The sequence below is a fragment of the Leptidea sinapis genome, chromosome 34 (genome assembly GCF_905404315.1).
Source record: "Leptidea sinapis chromosome 34, ilLepSina1.1, whole genome shotgun sequence".
Taxonomy (NCBI): Eukaryota; Metazoa; Arthropoda; class Insecta; order Lepidoptera; family Pieridae; genus Leptidea; species Leptidea sinapis.
The window spans coordinates 9,711,995-9,724,833 of NC_066298.1; the positions used below are offsets into that span (position 1 = coordinate 9,711,995).

Consider the following 12,839-nt stretch of genomic DNA (forward strand, 5'->3'; position numbering starts at 1 on the left):
CATCTGTGTGGTATATTAAATTTACGATCCCTGCTCGGTGCTACTGCCAAGATTTATTTTATCGTTCCTGCGAGACTACTTACTTCCGGACACTGTAACTTAGTGGAGTGATCAACTTTAACGTGGCTTGCATTTCATGGCTACTTTGGTCAAATGAACTCGTAAATGTTTGAGCTGGAAATGTTTAGCGTTTAGGTGTGTTTTACACCTGGGGAGTGGGGGGTGTGTGGTCTAAATTTGTACGAGTGACGTATTTACGTAAATGTCGTTTTCAATACATTAATTGTTAAAAAGGCATGAAAGGCATTTATTTTCTCAAAATTGTTTGGAATTATTTTTCATGTCATTTCTAATATACTAGACACTATTACCGCTTTGGAAACAAATGGCGCTCTGAAAGAGAAGAAGCGGCGCAAGAAACTCTCCCAGCATTCTAAAATGGTGTACTTTCAGAGGCTTAGATAATTTATGGCCTCTTGCTGCTAGATAAGCGATGAAAACAGGCCAGGTTTATTACTTAAGTGAGCGTGATAAGCTACGTCTTACACTCGCGATTTATATGTCGCTTTGTGTTAGTGTACGTGCATTGCTCAAAAAATAATGGGTAATCCCCAAGTTTTTTGACGTTTTCACATCTGTTACAGTCTATCTAGACGTATAAAAGATCTAAGTTTAGAGGCTACACACAGGCTATACAATATTTTGCATAGGCTGACTTTCCATATGAGATCAAACATGACTTTTGCAATTTGTTTATACCTAATTAATTTGATACGTTTTGTTTTTAGGATGGAATGTTTGAGCTTCGTTCAGCAAAGGCAAGCTGACTTCGTGCCAGTGGATCCAGAGGACATGTACGTCGCGTCCAAAATTCCCAACCAGGACTTTGTGGTGTTCCAAGAATATAGGACGGACGAGGAACCTGACGGTAATATTAAAAAATATATAGATATTAAATATATTATTATTATCACTCAAATTCTAGAAGGTTGTAATCCAACAAGGTACTTTTAACAAATATATTCGATTTCTCATAAGAGCCATTTTACTTTAAAGCGTAATATAGAATTGAAATATATAAATGCAGGAACACAGAACGCATTCTTAAAACAAGTTTCATAAATACATATTTTACTAGTTTTGATTAAATATTGAGATAACCTCAGTAACCTCGGTTATGATCTTCGATGTTTGATATATTTCACATTTTTTCCTGCTTAATGGACGATATTTGTATTGTACTACAAACAGTTTTCGGAGGGTAACAGATACACATAAACAAAAGATGTTCTTACTATTATTTTTCAGTATAATAAATATTCTTACTTTACCAGCCAGTATTTACTTTTTTTATTCTTAAGAGTTTGCAAGTTTGTCTCATTCTCACTATTTATTCAACTCCCCTCGGAGATTAACTGCTCAAATTATAGGAAAAATGTAAAAGGAAGTATTAGGCGTACATTCCAAGATCTCTCATCTGATATAAAAGGGTAGATGTCAGTTGAAGAAGCAGGAAGGGATGTATCTCAGGACCGTAGACATCTATAATCTCGGTCTTCCACTCTGAAAGACAGGCGTGATTCGTTGAAATTCATTTTGATGACCGCAAAAGAGTACAGACGTCGTTTCGTTGTGTGTCTTCTACCGCATTTATCACGGGGAGTGTTCCGAAGCACTGATTCAACTGATTCCAGTGGCTGCATTCCACCTTCGCACGACTCGCCACAAATTAGGGTATCATCCCCACCATCTAGATGTGTGCCGTTCCTCCACAGTGCGGTGTTCAAGGAACATTCTTCCACGTACTACAAAGCTGTAAAATGAGCGTCATTGTGCGATGTTTCCGGGACGATACGACATGTGTACCTTCAAAAAAAGCGATCACACCTTCCTTCAATGCTAGCAACACTCCTGTGATTCCTCTGGTGTTGCAAGAGAATGTGGACGGCGGTGATCACTTAATACCAGGTGACCCATACGCTCGTATGTCCTCCTTTTCTATAAAAAAAAACGGAATAAGTACCGCACAGTATCTGTTTAAGTCATAAATTAAAGCTATGATGAAGTAATATGAAAAATTTTGTCACAAATTTACAATCACGTTTTTAATTCTTCTTTCGCTTTGCCTTTTATATTTCAGCGTTTATGTCGTGTTTCTATTGCGGCTTTCGAGATTAAAATTTTATTGCTCGAACAAAGCGTCGTAAACTCGAGTATAAAAAGTTATTCGGAGCCTGAAACCTGAAACATAAACTTAACCTAAAACATTTAACACGTTCCCTGTGTGACAGGGTTGGAATGGCATTTACCAAATATTTAGTTGTAAAAACAGTAATGTTAAAGGTGGGCTGTGTAACATAAGAAGGTGTATGTCGGCGTCACGCCAGGGTTTTCTCGCTCAGATTCCATCACAGTGAAATAAGAGACTAATGAAATACGTTTTATATTATCGACAGATAGTATATGTTCAAGTCCAGAACAGATGATAAAGTTATAGTATATATAGGCTCTGATCTTCTATACAATGAAATAAATAATAATCCATAATATTATTATTTTTAAAGCTCTAAATCATTTATGACTTACTATTGACTATTTGTTATGTTTTAAAGTGATAACCCTCACTTCTAGGAATCATACACAAATAGAATTTAAAAACAAAATTTTATGAACGATGCGGGACTCGAACCCATGACCTCTGGCGTTCCACGCACGCACGCTAATGCTCTGCCAACTGAGCTAACCGTTCGAGTGACGTATCGTCATAAAATATTGTATGCTTTGTTCAACTCTCAGGTTGTCTCTTCGTGGTTAGCTCAGTTGGCAGAGCACTAGCACGGAGCGCCAGAGGTTGTGGTTTCGAGACCCGCATCGTTCATAAAATTTTGTTTTCAAATTTTACTATTGACTTTTAACCACTTACTGTTCTAAGATAAAATAAAATGTAGGTAAGTCAAATTCGAGTCCTATACATATTTTTTGCTCTAAATCATATCACGTTAATAAAATACAAAAAGCTGATGTACCAGTTTTTATCTTTATTTTATTTTAGGCATTGATTTATCCAACGATAGCCTGCAACAAGGAAACTTAATACATTATTAACACAGAACATATAAAATGTGAGACTAGTAAATAATATAAGCACGCTTGTTTATACCAATACGTTCAATTATATTTATAATGGCGTTAATTCTAATTTCTACATCTTATAACCAATGTAGGTATTTATCTACATTTTGATTTATTTTATTTTTATGTTATTGCAATGTAGCAAATAAATTTGCGTAAGCACCAGTTCATTATTCTCTTTTTTTTTTAAATAGATAAGTATACAGTTTTTGGTGTTTTAGCCCTAAAGATCATTTATTCTCATTAAAATTCATTCAATTCTCAGTAATCTTTGTATATAATAATATATCGTCAGTTTAATAAATATATTTATAAAACTGACTATAAATGCACTATAGTGACTAGATAGGGGAAGTGTCATCTTCAATACATTTGTCTAAATTTTTTATTAAATTAATACTTAATTATTGTTCAAGCTTAATTGAGCCTCCTATTGACATAATAGTTAGACATTTTGTATAAAAGACCGTTGGCAGGTTTTTCCTACCAACAGGCCACCAAATAACCGTCTGAAAATTAAATCATGGAATGATTGTTATTATTCTATTACCAAAATGATCATAAAACTTGTGCTCGGTACCATGGGGCGATGTCATATCTCAATAACTCAGTAAATTCATAATATCTACTAATAGAGATTGCGCGGCAGAAAAACCGCTGGGGTATCATCGATCTATCCGACATCCTGTACAAATAATCCTCGACCGGAGAGGGATTTATTATTTGAGTACTGACTTCCGACATTAATTTCAACAATGGAGTTTGCGTCACGTGTTTAAATATTAGGGGCACAACCAAATATAACCCTAATATGTAATAAATCAGACCCATGTTCAAATGATACATGCATAGGCTTTTAATATTTTGCCTTGCTCATATTAATATCACTTTACTAAATAATAACACAATATACCACAATATATCTTTTCATCTTAGATGACGATCATGCTAGATATGTTTCTGGCAGTAGGTACTAAGTATATCGTGGGTAGTTTAAAAAAATTTAAAGGTCCATGACGGTAACAGATTAACATCACAGTATCCATTCTATAAAAAAATATATGTATCTAAACAAAAGGAAACTAAAATGTTTAATAGAACTGAACGTAAAGGCTAATGGTTGTTTCTACCTATGAATGACCTACCTAGAAATGGTCATGATGATAGTATTAAAAAAAGCGGCCAAGTGCGAGTCGGACTTGCCCATGAAAGGCTCCGTAGCATCAAGTAAGATAGTTTAAAAGTTCTTGTACTTCGTTGTATCTATGACTGATGTTTTAATAATAGCGTATTTAACTACTAGATCTCAACCAAATTCCGGTCGAAGTTAGCATGGTAATCATATTTCATTCAAAAAAACATAAAATTCATAAATAGTAGACGCGTATGCCTATTACTAATTTATTAGCACTATGACGAGTGTGTATCATTAGAATTTGTATTTTATTCCTATTGAGAGCGTGAACGATAATTACGTACACAGCCATTTTTGTCCTCTTTTATTAAATGAAATAATTCTATTTTCGTACAAAATGTAAGCATTAACGGTTTTCTAACAGACCAACGCGAACGTTTACATAAAGCCGCATAATGCCCCGCAAATCCACGTCAGATTAGTCAGCGCTTTCGAAACACAGGCCCACTCGGAATTATTTCCAAAACAATCGCTTTAATTAAACAATATAAAGGTATCGTTTAATTCAGTGAAAGTCCATTATTTCGTTGAGGGACAAAGGCCTCATTGGCTTTGTAACGCAGTACATAATTAACAAAAAGTCCGGTTGTACGACCTTTTATAAAATTCGCTTTCATCCGAACCGATTACAGATGTTCCTTATCTTGCGCTTTCACTGAACTTAATGAATAAATAAATAGTGAATTTTAAATGGGTTTTTAATATCTGTTAAAAAGTATACAATAGTTTAATTTATTTTAACTTTCCAAGTAATCTTTCGTCACACTAGAATCCCCTGCCTGAGGTCCAGTATCTTCCAATACAATAATAAAAAATAAAAAATTCGTGTTTGTGTGTATATATACGTATAATACGTAGTTGTAATAATTAATGTTATCGATTTACATTTAAGTATTAAGTTTTTAGAAAGTTTCTTCTTTTTAAGTGATATCCCTCACTTCTGGGATTAAATACACAACTTTGATTTGTACCTTTATGAACGATGCGGGATTCGAACCCGCGCCTCTCGGTTTCCGTTCGAGCGCTGTTACCAACTAAGCCAACCATCGGAGTGATCCATCGACCGAAACTTTGGTATGTCTTGTTCAACTCTCATGTTGTGGCTTCATCTACAGGATCTATTTACAGGTGATAACCTGCTCAACCCCAATAATTGCATATTAGGAAATTCACTTAAGATCTCGCTCTTGCAAATCTAAACATACATATAGTACATAATCATCCGTTACTATAGCATCATTATGGGATCCTTCCAGCAGACATACATAGATATGGAGAAGTCTGTCCTGTCTGAATTGTACACATATGTCAAGATATGGTGTCTCAATACAGAACTCGTAATATGTATTAGAATTAATATTATACACTACAGAAGTAGTTTCGGTGGCTTCACTACAAATAGAATGGACAGGCGATATACAACTAAGGCTAAGATAGAACGGGACAAAGCTTGCATCTATCGCGTAACCCATTTTAATGTTTGTCACAATGTCAACTATGTGACAAACAGTACAAGAGCATGTCATCGGCTTGCAATTGATTAGCTTACGAATAGCATTTTTTGTGATTTTATTTTTTCCAAACATATTATTTGGTGTGAGATACGGGTTCCTTAAAAGTTATAAAAGTTACCATGGTGTTGGATGTAGTGTGGCTGGCAGCCAAAGCCATAGTGAATTTATAATGAACATAAAAATCCAGGGGCTTCCACACGTAATTATTACAATTTCACCTTATCAATAAATTTTATATCAAATATTATTTCCAAAAGTATTGATTTATGATCCATTGTCATCTATTTTCAGTGAATTTATATTATAAATTATAAAATAAACTACAAAACAGTGACAACGAGAATGTTGCCATAAACTAGATGTAGTTTTACTGAGCTGGCCAATTATTCTCATATACTGATGAAGTAGTCATTCACAACGTCTTATTATTCCGAATTTTGTTAAAGTTAATTATTGTTATAATTATGATTACATAATCTAATTATACAACATTAATGCATTTATAATAGAAACCATTTATTTGGAGATTTCTTCAGTTCGGTTCCAAATCTGATCTTTGCTTAACGTGATAGGTATATTGTGTTTGCAAAGACAGCCCTCGCAATATTCATATTGCCTCAAGATTAATGAAACTAGTGTATTTATTATGCATGACGAACATTAAAGAATATTATTACACAGAACTCCGAACAGGAGCTTAACTAAAGTATTGTAAACAATACATGTTATCGGGATACTGATAACTTACTGTTATCTATAGTTTATACAATTGACGACAACTTAATGAAGTAAAAATTAATGTGTAAACAGGAAAAATCTCAACGAATTGATAGTTTCTATCTATTCGTTATCATCTCATTAGGCCCAACCTTTCATTGTTAGTTTTAATTTAATTCTTTGTTTGTTATTAATTTTATTATCTATGTGAATCTATACAATATATTTATAGCTCATATAAATATACTTAATATTTGTATTTATATAATTATGTATACTGTGATATAATCTTTACAATTCCCTTACATTCGTCACCAAAGCATAACATTAAATAGTTCTGAAATTATAAGAGTCGGTTCCACGCGTCATCTGCGTGGGTTTCAGGCACTTTTTCATTGTGTAACAGTTGATAAAAACATTAAAAAGTATCAAATTGACCCTCGTTATATTTTAAACTACATGACAAATATTCCAAACAGAGCACAGCTGCTTTTATGTGAAGATCAAAACACAAACTATCACATAATTTTTGTGTGTTTCAAGAATCCTAAGCGGCACTGCATTGCATTGGGCAGGGCGTATCAATTACCATCAGCTAAACGTCCTGCTCGTCCTGTCCCTATTATCATTAAAAAAACATTTTATGTCATGAACTATAGTTCAAAAATTTGTTAAAAAAATCAATATTTTTTATTTGAGTATAATACCCAAATTATCATAATACGAGTAGCACACCCTCGCCTAACTTCTAGTAAACTCGGACGTATTCTTTGACTTTGCTGAGAATAGTTTCGCAGTAACAAAAAGGGCTCGGAGGGGACAAATGCGGAGGGTGTCTGCGCAGAGGTACATTTGGAACATCAGAGCAAACTAGAAGTTTGGCGAGGTCAGAGTTGTAAACTCTGATGATTGATAACTTAATGATTTGTTTATTGCCACTGACGACGTAATGAACAGTAAAACCTAAAACAGTATGATTTTTTCAGCGGAATTTCGGTATGAAGCAGTCATCGTAGTGCATAAGGACCTTAATATAAACAGTCTGGACCAGCTTAAAGGCCTGAAGTCATGTCATACTGGAGTTAACAGAAATGTTGGATATAAGGTGCGTAATTTCAGGAAAAAAAAACATAAGTAAAGGTTTTTGTACTTTATATGAAGATGCTAAGACACTTTGATTAACAAAGAAAACTCAAGTTTTAGCTCCATATCTTTTTCCACCAAGCCCACTTGCTACCAATTAATGTACTTATTTGAAAGAATATTAAATGTATTTTAAAGTTTATAATAATTAATAAAATACAATTCATAAATTAAATGCAATTCATAACCCAATAACCCGAGTACCCATCTAAAAAAATTATATATGATTAAAAAACATTGTTTATTTATCTAGACGCGTTCGCGGTCTGCTATATGTACATGCATATATGGACACAGTATAGCTCTGTCTCGTAAGGGTTTCACTTCAAAAAAGAAGAAGAGGGAAAGAAGAACGGAGATGACATGATCGACAATGATCCGCTCCTCGTTGTATCCATTATTCCGAAATTATTCTTAAAAATTCTTTTATCAAAAATTAACTGTAAATATAATTTTCTTACGTGTACACAAAATAGTAAATCATATACGAAACTAAAGAATTGCCAATGATTTTCAAACATCTGATAAAAAAAACAACCTTAATTATATTTTTTCTCCCAGGCTTACTCTAAAGCTAAAAGGAAATTACAATAACATCCTAAAACGAACCCTCCTTTCAATTTATTATGCTAAATAGCTTTTCGTTTACAGAGAGAGCTCTGTTCAATATGCAAAATGTCCGAAGAAAAATATAAACAAGAGGCTCGTTGCCCTTACTTCTTATTTAAAAGTAAAGAAAATCGAAAAAACTAGAAATTAGAAGCTTAGATCATTTATACGTCTAGATAGTCTGTGACAGCTGTGGAAACGTCGAAAAAATTGAGGTTGACAATTTTATTAACCTCTATTTTGAGCAATTAACACAAAATGACATACAAATTGTCAGTGTAAGACGTAGGTTGTCATGCACGCTAATATAAAAAACCTGGCCTGTTTTCATCGGTTGTCTAGCAGCAAGATCTATCTAGACGTATAGATTATCTAAGATTAGACACACTATGTCAAAATTCCAACTGTCACTGTCAAACTTTGTGTAAAAACCACAGTATAGGTACTAGACAATATTTTATAACACACAGTACATTATAACATAAATAATGTATAACTTCTGACCTCTACCTTCAACCACTGGACTGGCGGCTGTCAAAGTGCTTTTGTGTCTGTTTGGTATTCGCCATTTTGCTGCTGTTGGCCATGTAGCGAGTCTACCATACTAAAACTAATGAAGACAACCTAAGCAAACATCGACAGATGGTGAGAAAAGATTTACAAAAAAAATGTGTACTTTATTTCGTTGATTCTTGAAGTATAAATAACACGGAAAACGAACGAAATTAATTCAAAATGCAAAAATACTTCAGAGTATTGTACGTACCTTCACGGCCATTTGAATTATACGTCAAAATTAGTTCTCTGGACGCTCGCGATTAGCGCTTCAAATAAGCACAAAAAATTTGCTGTCAAACATAAGGAACAGCAGTGGTATCTATACAGGTCAGTGTGTATAACGGAGATACAGCAATATAGAAAAAGTAAACGGATCTATTGTTACTGTAATCGATTTTGATTAACAAATCGTAAGCAGTCAGCCAGGCTTGGCATTATCACCTAAGTATTTTGAATAGTAGCCACTACTACTAGCTAACGCACACGTTGGAAATCCAAATAGGCCACGCATTACGCAAGTCTATTAGCTACTACTATAAGTAAAAACGTCTATGGTAAGAACACGTTACCTCACTGTCCCAATTAGGACGCTTTCGTGTCATGCGAATCTAACTCTAATATCAGCTCCTTTTAATTGGGTATCATTGCTCGTTGTGCGATTTAATTAAATGTAACGTCTGAAAGGAAATAAAAAGAACAATTCCAATGATTGCGAAACCGAAGATCCAAGACGACGGCGTAGGCTACATTTCAAGCGTGACTTATAGCAAATTGATTCTGTTCAATAAGAATTTTCGCAATATAATATAAGTTATAGGGGTGTATGATTACAATATCTTCTCTCGTATATGAAATCATATTGTTATGAGGTTATATCCCTTTTTGTGTCCGACAATTTATAAATTTGTTTCTATATAAATTTTATATTTTGTTACAATTTAAATAACGACGTAAATTTTTGAACTTATTACGTCTTACTATTATTTTAACATCCTATTTGGTAAGTGTAGGATTTAAATTAATATTATAGGTCAATGATATTAATTGATAATAACTTATATCTCGTGAATATATTACTAATTAATCTGACTTTTGTCTACGTTTTCTGTTAATTTACCAAAATATTCATACATAAGCCTACCAGATTTTTTACCTGTTGGAGACTTATTAGCACAGGATGCGGGAGGGTATCACAACGCCGTCCTTTTCTGCTGTGAACGGTGAAGCATTGTGCGAGCATTATTTTAAAGTTACTGAGCTAATGAGACAACTTTTTCTGTGACGAACACAATAATGGCGATGCCGCTCAGAATTATTCGTATCTCTGACCCTTACAAAATTTTCAAATTCTAATATCTTATTCACTTTTCTTAATTATTATTGTCAACGGTAATATTAGGGGTCAAAGTATGAAATTACTATTTCGTACTGCTTTTTTTGTAAGGTACCTAAAACATATTTATTTAGTCGTAGTACCTTTTCTGTTCTGTGGTAGTACCTACCTACTCGTAGTACGTAGGTCACACTAAAAGTTTTGCGTAACTTAAAAAAACAAAATTTTATAACCAAAATATTATGTTTATTGCTTTTCAAAATACTCTCCTTTACATTTTCAACATTATTTCATGCGATCGAACCATTTTTAAAACAGGAGGACAACAGATCTACTAAAGGCATGATTTCTACGTGCTGATTCACTGCCTCTTCGGAATTGGTAAAAGTGAAACCTCTCGTCAAATCTTTGCTTGGGGAAAATACAGAAATCACAGGCTAGATTAGGGGCTATGTGCAGGATGAGTGACGAGTTGTACTTTTTTGGAAGCTAAAAATGACTTAGTTTTGTTGGCTTTTTGGTTGTCTTTCGCGAACTTTTTTCAACATCCTGGATAAATAAATGGTAGAATACCCCTCGGCATTAACACTCTTTTGATCTTCAAGTGGAATTGTGCAGGTGGGAGCCGTAGCTGAGAAAAAAATTCGATAATTTTTTTAACAACGTTTCTCGCCTGCCTCACTTTTCAAAACAATAAATCCACGTTTCGTCTCCCGTGACAATGTCATAAACAGCACTAGAATGTCCGTGGTCGTACTTCATTAGCATCTGTAAGCACCATTCCATGTGAGCCCGCTTCTGCTCCGCTGTCAACCCATGAGGGATCCAACGACAACAAAGTTTTCGAACTTTCAGCTCTTCGTGTAAAAAATTTCTGAATATGGCTCATACCAATCCCAAATAGTCCTCGGAGATTGTCTTATATGTAAGAAAACCCGCGTCACTACAATTGCGCTCGTCACATTGAGACATTAGATGTTAAGTATCATATTCCCAGTAATTTCACTAGCTACGGCACCCTTCAGACCGAAACACAATAATGCTTAACAGATTACTGCTTCACGGCAGAAATAGACACGGTTGTGGTATCCATAATTTAGCCGACATACTCCCACTCATAAATAATACGCAGTCAGATTTTTTCGTACTAGGAAATAATAACACGTAATAAGTAATTTTAACATGAAAAATTGATAGTTAAGATTAAGGGCTATATTACATCCGAAACACCACGGTAGCGCAACCAGTCGCCCCTACCAGCAAAATTTATACAGATGTATTCAAATTCAAATTGAAATATTTTTATTCAAAATAGAATGTGACATCACTTATTGAAAGTCAAAAATTACCTCCCATTCCAAAAATAATGCCTCAGACCTGAGACGAATGGGCGCAACAAACTTAGCGGACTTTTTTTCTTAAAAAACTATGTTTACTAAGTAATATCGTACAATTAAACTTATTATTTAATAACCTGAGGGCTGTCGCTCTTTTCCCAATCTGTGGTATTATTAAGAAAGTAAACTTTACCACACAAATGATTTTTAACAATTCATTTGATTACCGTAATACTTTTGTTTTGAACATTTTCTGGGATCTTGTTGTTGTTGTCCGCGGGTTTTCTTCAATGAGCCGCGTAACAGTTGCCACATTATTTTCGTTGATGGCAGTTGAAGGCCGCCCTTCACGTAATTCATCATGTAAAGAAATCCGACCTCTCTCAAATTCAGCAAACCATCGCCTCACGGTGCTCAAGCAAGGTGCTTCTCTCCCAAAAGCATTTTGAAGACGAACGGCACAGTCTTGCGGAGAGAAAGAACTTTTAAAGTCATAAAAAGTCATCGCTCTAAAATCTTTTCGACTTAATTCCATTTTCGTTGCGTACATAGAACTTTGATGTGTGATAAAAAACAATTGACAAATGATTTCCCGCCAATTGTTTTTTTTTTATTACTAAGAAGGTTGCAACACCATGATGTGACCACCAAAACCATTACTTATTTATGGATAACACTTGATTTAGGGAATTGTGACAGAGTTTGAGCCAGCCTTTGCGATGTTCACTTGTGATTATCGTTTACAGTGCACTTTTAACCAAACGACACAATTCGGCTCAAAATCCCTTCATTTCTGTGCCAGTTCAACATGTACATCTACATGTACACGTGAGACAAGTACGCGTTGACCGTACTTCTCTCTCCAGGTCAGTAGTTGAATCATGATGCAATTTTCAAGATGCAAATGGATCAGTATCGGGTGTATTTACATGGCGCAAACAAACCATGGCGCAAATTCCTTGGTAGTTTCATGCAAATCCGCTTATATCATCGTATTCAATTCACCATTATTTAATCTTAGTACCTGATTTCCCCCGACCAAACGCAGCATTGGGAGCTTCTGATATCCGCGCAAGGACTAGTATTCAAAAAGTAGGTACTCTAATTTTCAAGTTTTAGCTGTCATGTGAAAAAAGATTCACTTTCATCTCAGATTTATATCTATTATTATCTATACTCGTATATATAAAAATGAATTGCTGTTTGTTAGTCTCGCTAAAACACGAGAACGGCCTGATCGATTTGGCTAATTTTGGCCTTGAATTATTTGTGGAAGTCCAGAGAAGGTTTAAAAGGTGAAT

General features: G+C 34.4%; 1 protein-coding gene across 1 annotated transcript in view; it reads left to right on the forward strand.

Annotated features, from left to right (window-relative positions):
• LOC126975055 (transferrin) overlaps positions 1-12,839 on the forward strand; it is a 29,500-nt gene that overhangs the window by 5,070 nt on the left and 11,591 nt on the right. Inside the window, exons 3-4 of the mRNA XM_050822854.1 lie at positions 789-928; positions 7,545-7,663. Coding sequence (XP_050678811.1) covers positions 789-928; positions 7,545-7,663 — 259 coding nt within the window. The remainder of the gene's footprint in view (positions 1-788; positions 929-7,544; positions 7,664-12,839) is intronic.